Source organism: Pelodiscus sinensis, chromosome 9 (assembly GCF_049634645.1).
Source record: "Pelodiscus sinensis isolate JC-2024 chromosome 9, ASM4963464v1, whole genome shotgun sequence".
NCBI lineage: Eukaryota > Metazoa > Chordata > Testudines > Trionychidae > Pelodiscus > Pelodiscus sinensis.
The window spans coordinates 46,345,119-46,368,529 of NC_134719.1; the positions used below are offsets into that span (position 1 = coordinate 46,345,119).

Sequence of the window (23,411 nt, forward strand, 5' to 3'; positions counted from 1 at the left end):
AGCCGCATTGGCCTTTTTGGACGCTGTGGGCATACCATCATTGGTAGGGCCTGTGCCACCGTCCGCGGTGTCCAGTGTCTCCGGGCACCAAGCGCCCCCATTGGCGTCGCTGTCACGACCCCCTCCCTTGCCCCAGAGGACTGCTACCATAGATGCCGCTAGAGACCCACAGGCTTTGGTGCCAGAGCCACTTCTGCACACAGCAGTGCCTGTCCAGCCAGCCCCTCAACTGGGCCCTACGCTGGATCCGGTGCCGATTCAGGAGTCGTTGTCGTCTCCTGATGAGGCCTTAGCGGATCCCACACCAGCAATGCTGACCATGGAATGCTCGGTTGCATCAGGATTTGCTCCAGCGTCTGACCTCCAACCTGGGTGTCCCAGAGGAGCCAGTAGTAGAGGACATGTTCCGATGATAGACATCCTGTCCGACGATGCGCCCGGCCATTTGGCTTTGCCACTCAACAAAACTGCGGCTAAGATCACTAACACCCTGTGGCAGACCCCGGCTTCCTTAACCCCCTACCTTAAAGGGAGTCGAGAGGTGCTATTATGTCCTGCAGTTGGGGTACGAGCACCTATATTCCTAGCCCGTCCCGGGGTCCTTGTTCGTCCAAGCCGCGGCCCAGAAGGAGAGGCTTCCGCAGCCGGGGCCGTCCCCGAAGGCTAGGGAGCCCAAACGCCTCGATTTAATGGGGCATAAGATGTATGCCACCGGTGTGGTGCAACTCCGCATTGCTAACCAGCAAGCAATGCTGAGTCAATACGCCTATAACACATGGCAGGCGATGGATGAGTTCAAAGATAAACTCCCCACTGAGGCGCGTCGAGTTTGGGGCTATGACCACAGAGGGCAGAACTGTCGCCCGCATGGCTCTTCAGGCTTCCCTGGATGCTGTTGAATCTGCAGCCCGTACCATGGCATCAGGTGTAGTTATGCACCGTGGTGCCTGGCTGCAGGTGTCTGGAATACTCCTGATGTCCAGACTATTATTCGGGACCTGACCTTTGACGGCAAACCATTGTTCTCCGAGCATACTGACTTGAGGCTCCATACGCTCAAGGACATGATGTCCACTCTCCGGTCCTTGGGGATCCACACGCCGGCTCCTCAGCAACGTCAGCTTCCCTACAGACAACAGGGGAGAATGCAGTCCCAGGTCCCCCGTGGGGATTACTGGAGACGCCGTTCTCGTGCTCCCAGTTGGGGTTGTGGGGGCGGCTGTGGCCCCCTCTTCGTCTAGAGCTCTTCGTTGCCGCCCAAGAGGGGACAACCCCCGTGGGGTTGGTCAGAGCCCCTCTCAACAGTCCAAGCACCCATTTTGATGGTCCTTTAGAGCAGGGGTCTCCAAACTTTTCAGCCCGAGGGCCGCATTAACTATCAAACAGCAGTTCGGGGGCCGACTACACACTTGAGGTCCAAATAAAAAACAATCAAAACATGGATGTTGTTTTTAATTATTTATTTAATATTATTTTATTCAGTTATTATTTAATAACACATTGATACACTACACATGAACACCTGTATTAGTGTGAATGGTGAAATTGTTTCCTGGATGCCAAAATAGCAGACATTTCTGGCTTTAGATTTGTTGTCCCTAACATCAACAGTGACCTGAAATTATCATCGGACAAGTTTGTTCTTCACGTAATTTTTTTTCCGTAGACAAAAAGGTCTCCACGGGCCGGATGAGAGGGCCTCGCGGGCCGCATCCGGCCCGCAGTTTGGAGACCCCTGCTTTAGAGCATTGCACACCAGTTTTCCCCCTCTCCCCCCGGCTTCCTGTTTAAGGCCAGGTTATCCCACTTTGCCTGCGCCTGGGCAGAAATCACCACTGACGCTTGGGTTCTGAGAATAGTCAGGGATGGCTATACTATCCCTTTCCTGGGCTCGCCCCCTTCTAACCTGCCCGCCCCGTCCCTTTTCAGGGACACCTCTTATGAAGGCATTCTCCGCCAGGAGGTGTTAGCGCTCATCCAAAAGGGAGTGGTAAGAGAGTCCCTTCACACTTAAGGGGCAAGGGGTTTTATTCCCAGTATTTTATTGTCCCAAAACCCAAGGGCGGGGTTCATCCCATTCTAGACCTCAGGGACCTCAACAAGACGGTGGTGAAATCCAAATTCAGAATGGTAACCCTGGCCTCTGTTATCCCGGTATTACAGTTAGGAGACTGGTATGCAACTCTCGATCTCAAGGACGCTTATTTCCATGTGGCAGTAAGACCCAGCCACAGGATGTTTCTCCGCTTTATAGTGTCCCGCTGTCACTTCCAGTTTACGGTGCTCCCCTTTGGACTTTTGACAGCACCCAGGGTCTTCACAAAATGCATGTCGGTCATAGCAGCGTTCCTCTGCAAAAAGAGGGTACACGTCTTTCCATATCTAGACGACTGGCTGATTCGTGGTCGATCCTATGAACAAGTGATGGCTCATGTTTCCCTTACAAGGACTCTCTTCTTAAGACTAGGTCTCATGATGAATGAGGAAAAGTCATCGCTGACTCCCTCTCAGAGCCTAGAATTCGTGGGGGCTCTCTTGGACACCAGGGTGGCGAGAGCATTCCTCCCCAGGAACAGATTTCTGGCCATAGAGGAGCTGGTCTCCGAGTTAACCTGGTTCCCCGTTACTATTGCCCAAGTCTGCTCGAGACTACTGAGACACATGGCGGCATGCACTTATGTGGTACGCCATGCTCGCATGAGGCTCAGATCACTGCAGGCCTGGTTAGCGAAGACGTTCGACCAGTCCAGGGGTCTCTGGGACATGGTACTTATGGTGCCTCCAGCAGTAATTGCCTCTTTACAGCGGTGGACTCAGGATGCTGTGGTGTGCAGTGGGGTTCCATTTACCGTACTTCCCCCCTCGGTGACACTGGTTACAGACTCTTTGGATCTGGGTTGGGGAGCGCACCTGGGGCATCACAAGACCCAGGGCTTGTGGTCCCCTGCAGAGCGGGCCCTACATATAAATGTCCGGGAGCTCAGGGCAATCAGGAGAGCTTGTTAGACCTTCCTAACAAAGCTGTCACGCCGCTCCGTCCTGGTGCACCTGGACAACATAGCGGCTGTGTTCTACATCAACAGGCAGGAGGGAGTCCGGTTGCCTCTCCTCTGTCGCAAGGCTTTGTGGCTGTGGTAGCTGTGAGTAGCGCACAATATATTTTTGCAGGCAGAATACCTGCCGTAGTGCAAAAATTTGCTGGCCCATGCTCTGAGCAGGTCCTTCGGAGCCCATGAGTGGTCCCTCAAGGATTCGGCCCTTCATCAGGTCTTCCACAGGTGGGGTTGTCCCCAGTAGACCAGTTTTCCTCAGCACACAACACCAAGTGCCAGAGTTACTGCTCCCTGTTGGGGTTGGGGGACCACTCCAGGGGAGATGCCATGACTGTGCTGTGGCCGGCGGGCATCCTCTATGCATTCCCACCGTTTCCCCTAATTCCCAGGGTTCTGACCAGGGTCAAGATTTTCAGGTCCACAGTCATCCTGATAGCCCTTCGGTGGCCCAGGCAGTTCTGGTTCCCTATCCTGGTGAATATGCTCAGCAAGGAGCCTATAACGCTCCCGTCGGTTTGGGATCTCCTCACCCAGCCTTGGGACGGGGGGGGCTCATGGTTCACCCAAATCTCAGCTCTCTCCACCTGATGGCCTGGTTTATCCATGGCTGACGCAACCAGAAAGGGAATGTTCCTAGGAGGTGCAGATGGTGCTACTAGGTAGCAGGAAGCCATCCACCAGGCGGTCCTATGCAGCGAAGTGGGGTGCACCTGTCCTGTCCATTCTGGACTATGTTTTCGAACTCAGGTCCGGTGGGCTCTCTACCTCTTCTGTCAAAGTCCATGTGGCATCACTCTCCGCCTTCCATGTTGAGTCGGCAGGAGTCTCTCAATTCTCTATGTGGTCAAAAGGTTCCTTAAGGGTTTGGATAAGTTGTACCCCTCCGTTAGACCCCTTCTCCCTGCTTGGGACCTTAACCTCGTGTTCTCTACACTTGTGTCGCCCCCCTTTGAGCCGCTGGCCACGTGCTCTTTGAAGCCCTTCTCTATGAAGGTTATGTTAATTGTAGCCATTACGTCGGCTCACAGGGTCTCCGAGCTGAGGGCGCTAACTGTAAACCCGCCCTACCTAGTGTTCTTGGAGAATAATGTGAGGCTCCGTCCTCACCCGGCTTTTCTCCCCAAGGTGGTGTCACCGTTCCATCTGTCCCAAGAAATTTACCTACTGGTTTTCTTTCCAAAGCCCCATGCCTCTCCTAGGGAGCAAGTGCTCCACTCCCTAGATGCTAGCTGGGCGTTAGCCTTCTATGTCGATAGAAAGAAACCCTTTCATAAGTCCACACAACTGTTTGTTCCTTTCGCGGACAGAATGAAAGGGCTCCCTACCTTGATCCAGAGGTTGTCCAATTGGGTTGCGAGGTGTATCAGGGAGTGTTATATCCTGGCTGGGAAGGTCCCGCCCCAGGTTACAGCATATTCCAGCAGGGCGCAGGCGTCCTCTGTAGCTTTTGTGGCACAGGTTCCAATTACTGAAATCTGCAGGGCGGCCACGTGGTCGTCAGTACATACCTTTATGGCACACTATGTGCTGACAGAACAGGCCAGGGAGGATGCAGCGTTGGGCTCTGCAGTCCTCATCTCTGTGTTGTAAATGTGTTTGTTTTTTCTCTGTACACATTGCACTTTTTTTCAACAGTTCTCTGTGTTCTGTTACTTGAATAAATATGTTTGCGTTGTTCAGCTTTTGTGGGCGTCTCTTTCTGGGTGCTCCGACCCCTCCTCCGTAAAGTGGAGTTGGCTTGGAAGTCACCTGATTTGAATGGACGTGAGCAACCACTCGAAGAAGAAAAGAACGGTTACTTACCTGTAACTGTTGTTCTTTGAGATGTGTTGCTCATGTCCATTCAATTTCCCCCCCTACCTCCCCTTCGTCGGAGCTTCCGGCAAGAAAGAACTGAGGTGGGGGAGCGCCAGCAGGGGTACTTATGCTCCTCCATAGCGGCACCACTCCAGGAGGCGTCCTGCCTGTGGCACGGGTACCGCTAGGGAAAACGCTCTGGAGACGCGGTACACGCAGTGCGCACACCTGATTCGAATGGACATGAGCAACACATCTCGAAGAACAACAGTTACAGGTAAGTAATCGTTCTTTTCTTCTTCATGTAGCAAGATGAGGTCCTGAAACATAAGCACATGCAGCACAGGCCTGGTTTGAGGCCTGAGGCCTAGTTAACAATGGGCAAAACATGGCTAACATAGAGCAGAGCTAAGCTAAGAGCAAGAGGCAGGCCCCACCTTACAGAACTTGGCACGAACAGGGCTGAAAGTGAAAAACACTAATTGGTGCTAGGTACTGACTGCAGAACAATAATTGGTATTGGTCATAAGTGGAAAGCACATGATGTCACTAGCTCATTAAAAAAGACCTTGGTACCCACTCCTCACAGATACCAACCTGGGTTCAAGAAAGGGTCTAAAATGACAGAGTGATGGATAGATATGATCTAATCAAACCACAAAGTGTAGGGTGATGGGTGGTATCTAAGTAGTGTCAGAGGGTGGTGATCTGACAACATCAGAGGGTTTGAAACCTGATACGTCAGCAGTTAGGTGTGACTTGTTGTACCTGTTATATAAGGTGCTTCAGGGGGTAGCTAAGTTAGTCTATTACAGAAGAAAATAACAGATGGTCTGGTAGCACTTTATAGACTAACAAAACATGTAGATGGTATCATGAGCTTTCGTGGGCACAGCCCACTTCTTCAGATGACTCATAACTCCTGTCATCTGAAGAAGTGGGCTGTGCCTATGAACGCTCATGATACCATCTACATGTTTTGTTAGTCTTTAAAGTGCTACCAGACCATTTGTTGTTTTTTTTCCTGTATATTAGGTGGTGTCATATGGGGACAGCCTTTGAATGATCTAGGGGGCAGTGGGACCTCCTACTTATTGAGTCATTCCATTGTGGCAAGTACATATGCGTAATGGTTCAGTAGAGTCTACTGACAACTATTACTGTATTTCACTCTACAATAAACCTGGCCTGGCAATTTTGATCCTTATATGGTTTGTGGTCTTTGGGGGCTCTCTTGGGGTCTCCTCTGGAGACTAAGTGCACAAGTCAACATGGCACACATCATTGAGCACACACGCAAGCAGCCTTCTGGTTATAATTGTCCACGGAGCCAGAGACCTGTGAGGACACCTCGGCAGTAAATCCTGACCGGCCTCCCCCCTGAAGAACTGCATTTATTTTTGCTGTCTTCGTAATACATTGCTGTCATTTGTTCCAAATGAGCTTTAGATTAAATTGTTTTAGAAATTGCAACAGTCGCAGAATGGGTTTGTCCATCTGCACATTGGGGCAATGGTGATGGAATTTTCAGTGTTGATTCTCTGCAATTTACTGTTGGTAAAAAAAAAATTCAGATCTGAGGTATCTGAACAAGAGAATGTTGTTGAAGGGGAGCAGTCTCTTCTTACAATGCAACCTGATGTTTGATCTGGAAATTACCTAGGAACAGGTCTTTTTGGGTTGAGTACATCAGCTAGTATTCATCTGTAACTGTCTTTCAGGTGCCTCATGAGGTCTCCTTGTTCAGCTCAACTTCCCTTTTAACAACTTCTTTTCTTTTACTATTAAAACATTACCATTTTTCAAAAATTGCTCCTTTTCCAATTTGAGAAACCCAAGTTTTCCACTGTTCAGGTGACATCATGACATTATTAAAATCTGTGGGCAGACATTTTTTAATGGTAACCTCTGTAGCTCCTCCTATCAGGATCATTTGCTTTTGCATTTTGCCTGCCTTTCCCACCTAAATAGTTATTTAAATGAGGGTTTTTTTTCTGTGGAATCACTATAGGAAATGGTCTAATTAGGATGTTCCATTTCAGAATTTCTCAGCTTGCTGGCCATTGCCACCCTGTCTTACACTGGCAGATACAGGTCAAAAGTGAAAAATATAACTTAAGAAAAAGAAATATCTAGTATATCTGAAACTTACAATTATTTCAAGTGATAATATTCAATGCCAATTGCTGTTCATCTTGTTTTAACGAATATAGTGTTCCACCATGCCCAGAAGCTACTTTTCCGCGGAGATAAATCTGGTCTCTTTTAATTTGCTATATGAAATGAAAATGTAGTACAAAGATATTGTTTCTTTAGGCTTCTGATTTACAGGAATCTTACGATACTGCTACAGTTTTCTTTCTCAGTTACCAGTTTGAACATGGTCCAGGTTAGTAGTGACTGAAAGTTGTTGTCTAAAGATTGAATGAACACCTAACTGAAATCAGTTAATGTAAGTTCAGTATCTAGTAGATGTGGATCTTTGTGTGGCAATGTGGATCTTTGTGTGACAAGAATAAGAGGAGACATTTAATATGGGTTTAATCAGCCGACAACTTTATTGTTAGATGTCTGGCAGATAACATATACAGTGCAGGTAACCCTCCCTTGTTTTCTCCCATAATTAACCAGGAAGGGAGTTCCTTTACTACCTCCCCTCCCTTTTGCACCAAAGTCCCTCCAGAAGATCCATTGCTCGGATCTTACAACCATTTCAAACATTAGTTATTTCAGTAATGATAAAAAGACAGATGGATACTCTGTCTTTCTCTCTGTAACCCTACAATCGTAAAAGTTTTGCTTCCCAATATTTACCATTTTATTTGCTTTCCATTATTTCCAATGGAGTAGCAGATGAGAAAAAAATTGATTCTGTTTTTAATTTCTCTTTATTTCTTCACTAGAATTTAGTAAATTATTATAAAAATGAGACGTGAAATACTAAACCTCACAGTTAGCTTAGTGAATCATAATGCACACAACTCCTGCATAAGCAAAATTTGAACCAGATTCTCTGTGCTAGAGGAATTTGGCCATAAAACTTACTTAACTTGGTCCATCAATAATTATCCCAATGTAAGGGTGAATCTCCATTGGTGTAGAGATGACGGGAAATTAGGCCACTCCCCTCTTTTGCTGCCGTGAAAACAGCCATCACAAGGGAAAAAAGGGCTGGGATATTTCTATGTCATGCCAGTGCTCAGCTATGAATTTTTGGGCCTTTGGGCTGGATGCAACTATTCTAAGTGAGAAATACCCATGTCCTACTTTAACTGAGTGCAGGAGACCAATCCTGCCCAGAGATATTACCAGGATTAGGGGACTGTGAAGGTGAGCTTTAAGTTCCTTGTGCTTTGCTCAGTACAAGTTCAACCCAGAACATGTCTTCAATTCTTCCTGTTCAGATTAGGTTCCATAATATTTAAACATGTATCATAAGAACAGTGCTCTATCTAGCTGAGTATCCTGTCATCTGACAGTACCCAATGTCAGACGTTTCAGAGGGAATGACTAGTACAGGGCAATTTCAAGTAATACATTGCCTGTTGTCAGTCCCAGCTTCTGGTATTTGAAAGTTTACATGAACCTCCAGGTTCATGGATTTGCATCTCCAACCATCTTGGCTAATAGCCACCGATGGACATATCCTCCATGAACTTAAGTAGTTCTTTTCTGAAACAAGCTATCTACTGGTCTTTACCACTTCTCATCTCAACAGGTTTCACAGATTCACTGTGTGTTGTGTAAATAAGTACTTTCTTTTGTTTTAAACCTTCTGCCTATTAATTTTAATTGGGTGTCCCTCGATTTTTGGTGGTTATGTGAAGCAGTTAATAAGGATTTCCTATTCATTTTCTCTGTGCGGTTCATGATTTAATAAACTTCTATCATACTCTCCCTGGGTCATCTCTTTTCTAAGATGAACAATTCCAGTCGTTTTAAGCTCCCATCATATGGAATGTTCTGTACCCCTAATCATTTTTGTTGTCCTTCTCTGTACCGTTTCTAATTCTAACATCTTTTTTGAGATGGGTTAATCAGAGCTGCATTCAGTGGGTGTTACATGGATTTATATGGTGGTATTATGATATTTTCTGTCTTATTATCTTTCTCTTTTCTTATGGTTCCTAACATTCTGTGAGCTTTTTTGACCGCTGCTTCACATTGAGTGGATAGTTTCAGAAAACTGTCTGCAGTGACTCCAAGATCTTTTTTCTCGAGTGGTAACAGCTAATTTAATCCCGATCATTTAGTATGTATACTTGGGATTATTGTTTACTATGTGCATTATTTCTCATTTACCAATACCTGCCATTGTCCACTTACTCAATTTAGCAAGGTCCTTTGTAACTCTTGGCAGACACTTTGGACTTAACTATCTGGAATAATTTTGTATCATCTGTAAATTTTTCCCTATCACTGTTTTCTCCTTTTTCCTGATCATTTACGATATATTCCTTTAGAAATACTAATCCATGACATTACAAATTTGGACTATTATACAGTTATGTAAACAGAGATTTGAATTACACATCAGATGCAAAGATTATAGGAATGTAATTAACATAATAATGTTGTCATTCAATTTGCATGCAAAGTTGGTACTCTTTCCACTTTATTTTACACTTTCTTGTTGGAGCATATTTTGGCAAAATCGAGATTCTTATTAGATAAAGTCTTTGACCAATCGTGGCATCAAAACAAACCACTGAGGCTATCCGCCAGAGAATTCTGACTTGGAATGCACATGGCCAATCACCTGAATCACTTGTAATGCTCATGACCAATCACTCAAAGAAGAATAAATATTTCCCCACAGATAAGAGAATTTATATGCTATGCTGAAGGCATCAGCAGACCAGCTGCCTACTGATCCTTATAGAATTCCCTGGAAGAAGGTCTGGCCAGGGTGTAAGACAGCAGTCACTAATCCCAAGCATGAAATATACCGTAAAACAGTCAAGTAATACCTCTTTTCATGGTATAGAAACTTCTTGCTTAACTAGATATGCCTACCGACAGTCTGTTCAGAACAGGAAAAGTTGAGGAAGAAAACAGGTTGATTTTGACCAAGAAGAGTAAATGTAATGAATGAGAATGAAAGTCTATGCTTGTTAAGAATTAAATTGAACATCACAAAAATAAGCAAAGGAGAAAAACTGTTAAAATATTGGAGAGGTAGAGATTAAACACTGGTATGATAAAAATGTAATTAATCAAGGTAAAGTAAGGAGGAAAGAATCTATTTTACATACAATAATGAAACAAATAATCTTCCTTAAAAACATATGTAATTAAAAAAGAGTAATGACTATAAACAACTGCTATGATTTATTTTCTACCCTAAAAATTTCTGGCTTCCCTTCAGAAAGTTAGGCAACAGAAAGATTAAGCCATTCAAGAGAAAGATATACTGAAATTATATTCTCTTTGTGCAGGAAGTAAGGGGATAATAAACCATCTAACATTAAAATATTAAGGAAATTGACCCAAACCAAACCTTGAGTAATGACAAGACTGAGACATTTGCAAAAGTGCATTAAAAGAAAGGCTAATATCAGTTTCTGAAGAGTACATATATCGGTGTACTACAGGTTGGATCTCACTTGTCTGGCACCCTCGGGACCGGACTGGTCCCGAATGAGGGGATTTGCTGGACCAGAAAAGATCTTTCTCCTCTTGGTGTGCTGCTACTGGGCTAAGGCTCCAGCCTGCCCCTTCTGCTGCTTCAGCCCCCTGGGGCTTTCCCCAGCCCCACTGCTGCCAGGGCCAGAGCTCTACAGCCAGAGCTGCACAGCCACCAGGCTCCATGGCTGGAACCAGAGCTCAGCAGCCAGGGTGGAGGGACAGGGACGGAACTCTGCAACCCAGGCTAGAGCACTCTGGCTGCCACTGGGGCTGGAGTTTCCCATCCGCTGGAGCCAGAAAGCTGCTAGAACTCCTCAGATGGGACAGTCCAAGAGCTCCCTGGCCGGGGCCGAAGGGCCATGCCATGGCCTGGCTAGAGCTCCCCAGCCAAGGGGGCCAGAACTCCCTCCTATGATGCCCATCCCTCCTTCCCCCTTCCTCCCTCCCCCACACACACACTCTTTGGGCCCCTGGCTGAGTCGCCGGTGCCCTTTATGGCACTCCTGCCCGCCACCAGACCTCCCTCTTCCTGGGCTCTGTGGTCCAGGAACATCTGTGGTCCTTGCTGGACTAGGGATGTTGCTGGACCAATGAGTCCCTGTTGAGAAAGGTACAACCTGTATTGCTGTTGAGATAATTTGTCAAGGAGTGCAATGGGATGTGATTTGTCCTAACTCTTCTTCCAAAATTAGGGTATAGATTTGGCAGTGGGTGCAGCAAAGATATTTTTGTAGGGAAAAAATCTGATTAAAGACTAGGCCTTTTGATTAGGTACAGTACTTTTATGCTTGATCTTAGCTCACCTATAACATTTTTAGCTTGAGGATTGTATTGAGAGTCACAGCTGCATTTAAAGGATAAATATACTTTGTGCCTGTAGGGTCTTCACTGTGGCTTAATTTTTTTATTCCAAAAGAAATCTAGATTTTTGTATAGGTAAATAACAGCAGGAGGAGAAGTCTTTAAATTCAAACTATTTTGGTAAATGTTATTGGCGCCATCTCAAGTTGAAATGGCAATAAAGTCCTGTTTTGTTCTTACTTACTATCTGGATCTTTAGCTACTAATATGCCATGAGAATGTCAAAAACTATGGGCTACGTCTACACTGGCATGATTTTCCGGAAATGGTTTTAACAGAAAAGTTTTCCATTAAAAGCATTTTCGGAAAAGCGCGTCTAGATTGGCAGGACGCTTTTCCGCAAAAGCACTTTTTGCGGAGAAGCATCCGTGGCCAATCTAGATGCGCTTTTCCGCAAAAAAGCCCTGATCGCCATTTTCACGATCGGAGCTTTTTTGTGGAAAACAAATCTCTGCTGTCTACACTGGCCCTTTTGCGCAAAAGTTTTTCGGAAAAAGACTTTTGCCCGAATGAGAGCAGCATAGTATTTCCGCAAAAGCACTGACAATCTTACATAAGATTGTCAGTGCTTTTGAGGAAATTCAAGCAGCCAGTGTAGACAGCTGGCAAGTTTTTCTGGAAAAGCGGCCAGTCTAGACACAGCCATGGTGTCTTCCTGCTGGTATTATAACATGCTCTCTTGTTACAAAGCACAATGGCTTTATAAAAGTAGAGATGGTTTTTAAAGATTCAGCATTTGGTTAGTGCGGTATTGGAGATACCATTCCCTTTGTTCTCATAATGAAACCAACACAGAACTACTGTATACCAAAACAGTATTACATGTGTTAAATAAATTTTAATATTAATGATAATGAGCAACTGATATAAGCATTGCACCTTTTTGGCCACAAAAGAAAGCTGAGTAAGAAATTTCTGACCTAGTTCTATGACTGGAAATAATTGAAATGTATTTATTGCTGTAGTTAAATTTTACTAAAGGTGAAAAGCAACAATCTCTCTGCTAACCCAGATTGATTTTGATTTTAATATGATCATATAGTTTTAGCTTAATGTTTTGTATTTAACTTGAGTGTTCCATCTGAATCTGTATAAATAGTATAATGAAAATGTGAGTGCAGCTTAGAGGAACTGATTCCTGCTGTGTGCGGCAACCCATAAAAGGGCAAAAAAAATTCTATAGCAACTGTTGTAAAAAGAAATATCTTGTATGGGCATAGATTGTTTGGTCTGAGTATTAGCTGTCTACTTTTCAATATAGAGTCCCTACTGGGTTTTGATCAAACTTGCTTGAAAGTACATTGTAGATCAATACTAAAGGAGCTAACGGACTTTGTGCTAGTTAAAAATCAGTGAAACGTTCCTCCAAAACTCAGAGTTTCTGATTTTATTCAATAGTATTTGTTAGAAATGTCTAGCTCATATCAGAAAACTGATAAAAATATTTTTATTCATGTTTAGTAGGTCATTCTACTTCTGTAATAAAACATTTCACTCTTTATATTTACAGTACAGTACGTAAGGGTTATTCCTTATGAAGTTTTATGTTCATCAAAATATGTTACCCAATAAAATATAGGATATTTAAAATATAAGGGTGTGAATAACTGTGGAGTGAGTTAAATTGCAAGATAGAGTTTCAGAAATACAAGAGGTATCCTGAAAAAATTGCATTGGTTCTGCGGGTTCTGAAGGAATTCTGACTCTGTATTTTTGATCTTCTGAGGAGAAGCTTTTAAATTGGTGAAATGTTTACAGCAAACATGCTTTTAACAGGTAACAGACAAGTCCTCAGAACACTAAATGTATAGTGTCCTTAAAACTGCTCCAACTAGGTTCCCCAGTCTCATTGTCATGACCAAGTTACCAGAAATGCTAACAGTGATGCACTTAGAGTGCACTTAGCTTTGGAATAAGACCCATTGAAAACTAGTGTAGGATGGGGTTCCTTTGGGAACGCTGAGTTATACTGAAGTAAAATAAGGAGTAGACTTAGGGTATCACTATTATAGTCAGTGACCATGATGTTCCAAAATAAGAGGCATGTATTCTACAGCCGCTCTCTGAGTTATGAACAAGTTACGGACCAACCCTTGGTCTGTAACTCGAAGTGTTCGTAACTCGGATCCCATAGAGTTACATGGCGACCGCGCTGTTCGTAAGCGCGGATCGCCATTCGTAACTTGCATCAGCATTTACGATCGCTTTGGTCATAAGTGCGGATGGTCGTAAGTGGAGGTGGTCATAACCCGGGGAGCGGCTGTATAATATAAAATAAGAAAATGACAGTGGTAAATGGCAACTCTAGGGGTACATTGACACTGCACACTTATTTTGAAATAAGTTATTGCAGAATAGTTATTCTAATAGCTTATTTCAAAATAGCACATCTACACTGCAGGGAAGCCACAAAATTAGTCCAAGTCAGGCTTCCCTAATGTAGATGTGCTACCTTGATTTAGAGCCCCAGGAGGCACAACTTAAAATGACCCTGGTGAGGGGCTATTTTGAAATAGCAGCAATGGAGCGTTTACACACGCCTTATTCTGAAATATCTGTTTCAGAATAGGCATTATTCCTTATAGAATGAGGTTTACAGATTTCAGAATAAGCTGTCCGTTACTTTGAAATAATGTAATGAATGTGCAGATGCTCACATTATTTCAAAATAATGCTAATTATCTTGAGATAACTGTGTAGTGTAGACAAACCGTATATTTTTTTTAACTGCATCTTTCTGTACGGTTTACCTGGATCATAGATTCTAACCCTACTTGACTAATTAAACTAGCCATAAGGGTTAGTTTAAGCTCAATGTGTTTTTCTAGCAACATCTAGGATAGCTAATTACTTGGGAATTGACTTGTTAAATCACACTTATACGAAAAGGCTTAGAGAGAGTCTTGAAGAATGATGCATTGAGAAATTGATCCACATTGTTCTTCAGACATATCCTCATCATTTTCTCCCAATAAGCAGTTTTCTTTATCATGTTTCATTCTTGCAGTTAGGCCTTGCTTCAATTGGGGGATGGGGGAATCTACAGTACAAGCTATTATGATCCAAGTAGTACTATGATAATAGTACAGGCTATTATGATCCAAGTAGCCAAGGCAATGAATGCTCTTCTGCTACAGAGGGTAGTGTCTCTAGGAAAGATGGAGGACATCATGGAGTGTTTTGCTGCGATGGGGTTCCTTAACTGTGGTGGGGAGATAGATGGAACGCACATCTCTATCTTGGCACCTGACCACTTTGCCAAAGAGTCTGTAAACCACAAGGGATACTTCTGCATTTAGCTGCAGGTATTGGTGGATTGCCAGGGCTGTTTCACTGACATCAGTGTAGAATGATTGGGAAAGGCACATCTTTAGGAACTCCTCTCTCTCCAGAAAACTGCAAACTAGAACTTTCTTTTCAGACCAGAGGCGTTGAACTGCCAGTAGTGATCCTTGGAAACCCTGCTTATCCCTTGCTCCCATGGGTTATGAAGCAGCCATATACAGGTACTCTGGACCACAGCAGGATCAGTTCAACTACAGGCTGAGCAAGTGCAGAATGGTGGTAGAATGTCCTTTGGGGCATTTTTAAAAGGAAGGTTTCACAGTCTACTGTCTCTGTTAGACCTCAGCAAAAGCAACATTCCTATTGTTGTAGCAGCCTGCTCTGTGTTCCATAATGTTTGTGAGAGTAAGGGGGAAAAGTTATATGGCAGGGTGGGGAGCCCAGCACCTAGCCAGCAATGATGAGTAGTAAGACACTAGGCCAATAAGGAAAGCACAGTGAAGGGCACTGCAAATCAAAGAGGTTTGAAAAACAGTTTTATAAGTGGCCAGATAGTGAGATGAGAGTCATGCATGGTGCTCTTAATGAGGTGGCCCTGCATTAAGTTTGCTTTCCTGTAACATCTTCCTGCCCACTTCCCTCCTCCAAGCACAAGCAATAAAAAGACCGGGAAAAACTTAAAAACAATGCATAGTCTAGCATAGGGTTAATGAATAGCATAACAAATAGTCTTTTTTTAAAAGTTTTTCCAGTTACAGACTAACTCAGCTGCCCCTCTGAAGCTTTTGGAATAATAAGACTGTTGTTCAGAAAATATACACTGTTATTGAGGAAACACAGCAGAGACAGAAAAGGAGTTCAGAGTGTGAGCTTCTGACGGTTTGTAGTCTTAGGTGTAAGAAAGACAGCCTACTGCTGCTCTGCGATGTATCCTTGGGGGTTGAGTGTGAGGCTGCCCTTTGACACCCTCTTCCCTTTGCTCTTGAGAGAGGAGGTTGTGGAACTCAATGATAGGGAATGTGGGCCCACAAAGGCTGGTGTGGGGGGGGGGGGGGGAGAGGGGTTCCTGTGCATGTAGCTGTCCTGGATGGCTACCATGCATTCACCATAGCTAACAAGACTCTCTCAGGACAGTCCCCACGTAAACGAATAAATGGACACAAATCAGATATTAGGAATGGCAATATACAAAAACCTGTAGGAGAACACTTCAATCTTCCTTGACACACAATTGCAGATCTAAAGGTAGTCATCCTGCAGCAAAAAAACTTCAAGACCAGACTTCAAAGAGAAACTGCTGAGCTACAGTTCATCTTCAAGTTTGACACCATCCACTCAGGATTAAACAAAGACTGTGAATGGCTCGCTAACTACAAAAGCTGCTTCTCCTCTCTTGGTATTCACACCTCCAGATCAGCTACTAGAAATGGGCCTCATCCTCCCTGATTGGATTCACCTTGTTATCTCTAGCCTAATTCTGGCCTGAATATTCATACCTGCCTCTGGAAATTTCCACTACATACATCTGACGAAGTGGGTCTTTGCTCACAAAAGCTTATGCTCCAACACTTCGGTTAGTCTATAAGGTGCCACAGGACTCCTTGCCACTTTTGAGGCCTCTCTCATGGTTCTTCACTTCCTGTTCGCTGCTCAGTCTCCTGTCCTCATGCTCTGCTAGCATCTCCTACAGCAGCATATTCCTCCACTCATTTAACTACTCCATGTCCAAATGAGTGAATTGCATTTGCTTTTTGAACATGTCTTCCCTAGCACATTTTTGCTTGTGGATTTGTGCTAGCCAGACAGCTGGCAGAGCCAGGAGAGTGTGCAGCATGCTTGCTGCAGCACCTGCTCCTACGAAAAGTGAAGGGCAGATTTTACAGGAGATACACTGTCGACTGTAAAACCTAATCCCTTAGCATAAAAGATTTAAAGACAAAAGGGATGTGTTATGTACAAGGCCACAATTACTCTTTTCAGTGCCCACTATGCAGCAGGTACACCACAGAGATCTTAGGAAAGTAGATGGACTTGGTTTGGTGTCAGGCATGGTAAGGACAGGCCAGGGATCAAGCCTCTGTGAAGAGGGAGTCCGAATGTGATTGCAGGGCAGGGGCTCAAGCCATGATTTATTGGGAATGAGCAAATGGTGCTTTACTGCAAAGGCATCAGTTAATAGCGTCCTCTGCTTCATCCAGGTTGCCATGCGCAGTATCATTCCTCTCTGAATCACACAGAGTAATAAGGAGCAGATGCTGACTGAAAGTGGCCAGAAATCTGGGCCTCATGCTGCAATGCTTTGTGCTGCAGTGATGTCAGGTCACATCCTGCTGGCGTGGTATCCTTCCCCGAAATCTTGTGAGAAGAATCAAAGAGTTCCTCTATGGAGCTGTAAAAGGAGCATTCCTGATTAGTCCACAGACACGTTAGCAAGCTGTTCCAGGGAGTCCCCGCTGTGTAGGGACAGTGGTCCCACCCAACTGCCTTAACTCATTTGTAGCATGATAAAAAATGTGAACTCACCAGAAGTGCCCTCCCCAACATTAAGGCCTGGCTGTGAGACATCTCGGGAGGGAAGGGATTGTCTCCAAAGTTTTAAAAAGGTCCTGGCTGTCGGTGACATTGGTAACCCCACTTGCCTGCTGACCAATGTCATCCTCCTCCTCTTCCTTATCCACGCCTTCCTCCATGCTGCTGCCTGAGGCTGCCTCTCTTGGGAGGAATGCCTTCAGCTCATGCCTTACGCTACCTACCTTTAGCTGATGCCACCTCTAGCCCTGGAGAAAGTTGCCCATCTGCTCCAGGAGTGGAGAAGGCAGACGTGGATGGATCTCTAAGCCAAAATCCCAGGGTCCAGAGGCTGATGCCATACCCATTAAGCCACTGTGACCCACCCCATTACTGTACCAAGCTTCAGCAATGGACTGGATAGGGAAGCTGGTTGGGTCCCCCCAAGGATCGCATGTGGCATGTTTGTGTCAGTGATCCAAACTGTGCTTTGGCCTTAGCTCCTTTATTTTCACATTGCATTGCTGGGTATTCCTGGGGTATCCTTTCTCCTCCATGCCCTTTGCGATCTTGGCATAGACATCTTTGTTTCTTTGGCTGGTTCACAGTTCTTTGAGAACAGATTCCTCTACTCGCACAGCAATAAGGTCCAGGATCTCCTGCATACTCTATGCTGGAGCTTGACTGCGACTCTGGGTATTCATGGGCAGGTGTGCTGCTAAGGTGGCTGCCTGGTCTGAGGTCTGCTTGCCATGCTGGCCACACAGGAAATGAAATTCATATTTTCTGGGGGCTTTTCCTGTGCATCTGGAGAGCAGCAGAGTTGAAAATCCTGGCCAGAGCGGTCACATTGGGCACTAGGAGATACCTCCCAGAGACTAAGAATGCAAACTTTCATAGTGCTGCTGCATCTGCACTACCGGAAAACCTATCACGCAAGGTTGAATCTAACATCACTCTTCATGAAAAGCAGGAGTATCAAATTGACTTCAGTGGCCCTTAAAGTTGATGGAAAGGACTTTGTGGTGTGGATTCATAGTTTAGAAAATCACCCTAAACTGCCAGGACAGACCAGGCTTTAGTCTGCTGAGACAGAGAAATTGAAACTTTCAAAAAGCAAGAGCTGGTTGGCAGGCTGGACAGACTAGAGTGATTTTATTTATACATACTCATTTATAAGCCAGTTTTGGGGGGTAAAAAGTGAAGCATTGAAGAGCGGGGTTTGGTTTTTCAACAGGTTTGGATTGTCATTATAGCTCAGGGGATTGGCAAACTTCAGTTCCCATCGCATCAAGGTAAGTCGCTCTTGCATGGAGACATTTTGTGTACTTGGCGTGTCTGCAGGCACAGAACCCCTTAGCTCCCAGGGTATGTCTACACTACCCCGCTAGTTCGAACTAGGAGGGCAATGTAGGCATACCGCACTTGCAAATGAAGCCCGGGATTTGAATTTCCCGGGCTTCATTTGCATAAGCGGGGAGCCGCCATTTTTAAAGCCCCGCTGGTTCGAACCCCGTGCAGCGCGGCTACACGGGGCTTGAACTAGGTAGTTCGGACTAGGATTCGAACGAGGTGTACCGGTAGTTCGGAATAGGAATCCTAGTCCGAACTACCTAGTTCGAGCCCTGTGTAGCCGCGCTGCACGGGGTTCGAACCAGCGGGGTTTAAAAAATGGCGGCTCCCCGCTTATGCAAATGAAGCCCGGGAAATTCAAATCCCAGGCTTCATTTGCAAGTGCGGTATGCCTACATTACCCCGCTAGTTCAAACTAGCGGGGTAGCATAGATGTACCCCCAGAGACTATGGTTCACCAGGAAGTGGCATGGGTTGAAGGATGTGCTGGCTACCACTTACCACTGCTCCTGTTGGCCAGGATTACTAAATACAAGACACTGGGAGTGGCAGATGTTCCAGGTTAACAAACGTCCCAGCATGTCAGTAGATTTCCCTGACGAGCTGGGAACCCAAGTTTGCAAACTGCTGAAATATAGGGTTGGTGATAGAATTGCTGGGCCCCTGGGGAATGTTGGGGTGCTGGCTCTGTGCTCCCAGAAGGGGCAGTGCCTCGGGTGGATGAGACAGGAGTATGCTGCCCAGAGGGTGCTGTCCCCTTTTCAGAGCCAGACTGAGTGTGCCACATAGTGCGCCAGTGGAATTTAAAGGGCCTGGGGCAACTGCCTCCTTTGTTCCCCACCCACCCCACCCCGGGTCAGTAGGCCTATATACAGTACTCCAATCTAGCAGCTAAGACAACTTAAAGGTTTGCCCTGAACTGGAGCCTAAGACATCCCAGATCTTGACTTCGAAAAATCACAATGGAAGGGAAAAGTAAGAGGAAGGAAGCTCTCGGAAATATCAAACCAGAGCTTTAAAATGACATGTCAGTGGCTTTAATGCAACATCTCCTTAGATAGTACTATTACCGTTTACAACTAAATGTAACTTAAAGATCATTTGAAGCTGATTTAGGGTTACTTTTGGCTGAAATAATATGCTGACAGATCACATGAGGGAAACTCATTCTCTCACATGAGGCATTGAACTGCATTATAAATTAGAATTTAGAATAATTTATCAAGCATCACCTAAAGTTGCCAGAATTAATAGGAGTAGCAGCAAGAGGAACAGTAATCACTGGTGTAAATGTTTGTCTTCAAAGTGGCTTGTAATATGTGTCTGAAAGGCTCCTCCGTCTCCTTATTGTAAAAATCTGCATAGGCAGTGAATTTGATCCATTTTCCTTCCCAAAGCCAGAGGTGGTGAGGGGTTTTAGTTTGTTTGTTTTTTACCATCTTCTGGACTTTTACTATGTATAAAAGGCTGTGGTAGTAAAATGCTCTATTTGCTGAGTCAGGTGTGTATTTTAATACAGGACCTCAAATTGTCTGTTTTACCTAAATCTGGGAAAACCTCCTCCAACCTGGTGTGTGTATTTTTTTTAACCAAGAAGGCATATGTTCTTGAGGGGTATGTCCTTTGCCTGCATGATAATACTCCCTGCAGTATATCTCTCTGAATCATTATTATGGAAATAATATGCAGACTATACATTGACATATTAAAATATTTAAAACCTTTTCTGTTCCAATGGACTTTATGAACATTGAATAGCTACCAGAAGAATATAATTTGGGGGAGTCTTCCTCTTGTAACTTAAGGTGATCACTATATAGAGCACTACCAGGTAGGGCTGACACTCTATAGAAATACTCTTTTATGCAATTAATGGAAAAACACAGGAATCATAATTTACTGTTTCCAGTTACTTTGGCTAACATCTATTAGCTTTCAGTAAATACTGTGTACACTTACCTTCTCCTCACTGTATACTTTTGACATGTCTACTCAGTATTCTTCATATTATTCTTACTTTCTTTCTGGAAGATACACAGTTTACTGCATTAGCAATTTATCTGACCTCTTTTAAACCTTTTGTATGACACTATAATGTCAGGAGTTTTTAATTTGACAGTAAAATTGTTGAAATAAAATTGTTATGTTAGTAATTTCCTGCACAATTAAATTGCCTGCATGCACATTTATGTTGTTATATTTAGTACAAAAAAATAGGCACAAATAATTTTGTGATAGCCATAACATGTTGGTCTCCAGTCAGAATTTCTGCTTGCTGCTGCCATTGGTGAAAGTGCACCTAATTCAGAGTAATGTTGTACAGTAAATGTCCATAACTCAGGCAAATTATTTTCAGCATCACAATGTATTTTGGTAAAATCTTTAAAGAAATCAACATTTTTGCCTTTAAAGGGTTTCGTTTCATGGTCTCAGTCTACTATTATTTTGTATTCAGTAACTACCTACCGGGTTAAGAGGCAGTAATTGTACACGCTAACTTTTAAGGGGGGGAATTGAGGAAGGAGAATGTAGAGGCTAGAAGTACCTTCTAACTTTCTCTGTTTAAATTTAGGGAGAGCCCGTCACTTTCTGTGAGGACAGTTTTGTGAAGCATCGTTCCAGTACTACCAAACAGTTCCTGGAAACTGCAGTGAATCTTCAACTTTTTAAACAGGTGTGACAGACTGATTGACCTCTTGATCTAAGTTTCCTTGTAACAGATATCCGATATATATGTTCTCCTCTGTGTGTCTCTAGCCATACCTGCCAGATTTTGAAAGCTCTTAAGAAGATCATTTTGAGAGGAAATATAGGGAATGGGAGAATATGGCAAATGCTTAACTCCAGCGAGTGTGGAAAGAATCTTCCCAATACCATTGTCTGTCAATGCAGGCACAGACACAATCCCTACTTTTACACAAACAGGACTGGGTATGTCTGCTCTGGATCCAATTCAGAACTCTTTTCAAAAGGAAAAAAAGATGCTCCCTGCTTAAACTGAACTTCACACCTTCTGCTGTGTAATCAGGTTCTACTGGTCAACGGGAAAGGAACAAAGCACATAACACTTTGTGAATCAGAGACTGTGTTGGATATAAGTTCTGGATCCAAACTTTGATAAAATTCACTAATTATGCATACATAGAATTTTTCAAAATCAAGATCTCAACCAAACAAATAAATTAGTAGTTTCATGAAAATTCTGCCAAATGCGTTTAACTGGTATGTTCACACAGCATAGCTTTAGCAAGATCCATGAGGCACTTTTTTCACGTTTTCATGCCCTGGCTTCTCTCTTTGTCTTCCCTTTGATTCCCTTATATAATTTAGTTGTTTGAAAGAGGGTCAAGATCAAGAGACCAACCACAAACTTGTAAACCAGTAAGTTTATCTTTGTGGGCAAATCTGAGAAAACATCTTATGGGATAAAGTGGGAAAACTTCTAGAAAAAAACATGTCTCGATTGAAACTATTCTAAATTAATTCAGGTAGGGGAGTGAATGCTTAACTAATCTGCTAGAGTTCTTTGAAGATATATTACCATAATAGATAAGGAAAATTCATTGGATGTAGGATAGTGTGATTTTCAGAAAACATTTGACAAGTTTCTGTATCAAAGATTAATGGCTAAGGTAGAGTTTTATGGACTATGAGGATGTTAGTTTGTTGTAGTCATAGGTAGGCACATTTCTAATTGGAATAAAAGTTGTGGAAATAAGTACAAATAAATAACATAAATACAGACTTTTAAAAATAATGGGATTATAGATGGATGGAGTAATCCTGGAATCCAGTTTAGTTTAGTTTATTGTAAATGTGCAGAGACAAAGGTTACCCTTATAGGAAGTATTAAAACAAGTATTTTAAACATTTTTAATGATTGGTGACAGAGAGAATAGTACAGCATGAAAACATTATTTTTATTGTACATATTTCTGAGTATCTTAATCTATCAAGTTGAATAGTCACAGAGAGGTAGCTGTGCTAGATAAATCTATCAAGGATATTTGTCAATAGACAGCTACCGCACATACCGAAGAGTCTCAGTTATTGTAGCAGATCCTCAGTTGCAGTAAATTAGAGTATTTCCACCAAAGTTAATAGAACTATGTTAGTTTACACCAGCTTTATTACATCTAGCTTTTGAATTGTAATTTGTTTAATTTTAAAAATCACTTAACAATTTTATGATATTTCTGACAGTTGTTCATGCTGAGGAAATATCATACCTATGAAGATGAGAATATATTAAAATTATTATATTTTAAATGTTTTAATAGCTAATATATTGCCTTTTCCTTAGTTTTGTTCTGCTGTTTTTCCTCCCACTTCTAAATTAATCTACAGCCCAGCTGCTTCATCTCCAGCAATTCCTCACTGACAACTGGGCTGCTTTCAAGGTTGTTTGTGTTTTAAAAGGCTAACATGAGTTTTCAGAGGTCCTGATACTAAGCATTCTTTTTAGCAGAAAATAATTCTTGAAAACAACCTACACATCTAGGTGGAATTGCCTGAATTAATGCAAAGTTTATGGCATTTTTTTTGCTGCATGTGTTGCATATAAGCTTTATCTGCTGCTTTCAGAAGTTGTTGTTGTTCTTATTCTTATTCTTTTGTAACTGAAGTCAATTTTTACCACCAAGATCTGTAACACTTCTTCGTGTCTGCAGTATATTCGATGGTGATTTTCCGTTGGGGAAAAGCTGAATCAAGAACCAGCTCCCAAGAGTGTTCATCTTCTGATACCTGAACCATCTGTAGCTCCTCTTTATCCAGGACAAACACCTGTCTTCGTTGTCTATTGTTTATTGTATTTGAGCAGACTTATTCTATATTCCACATGCTATTTGAATGATAATATGAATTATTAAACTTGGTAATAGAAGTTTAATGTGAAAGATGGCCTGGCCACTGTTGAGAGCAGTG

At 43.4% G+C, this 23,411-nt stretch overlaps 1 protein-coding gene across 4 annotated transcripts in view; it reads left to right on the top strand.

Moving 5' to 3' along the window:
• The window catches only part of DENND1B (DENN domain containing 1B), a 259,577-nt gene that overhangs the window by 188,869 nt on the left and 47,297 nt on the right, over window positions 1–23,411 (top strand). For all 4 annotated transcript variants that reach the window (XM_075936692.1, XM_075936694.1, XM_075936693.1 and 1 more), the window contains one exon: window positions 21,058–21,159. In XM_075936692.1, coding sequence (XP_075792807.1) covers window positions 21,058–21,159 — 102 coding nt within the window. The remainder of the gene's footprint in view (window positions 1–21,057; window positions 21,160–23,411) is intronic.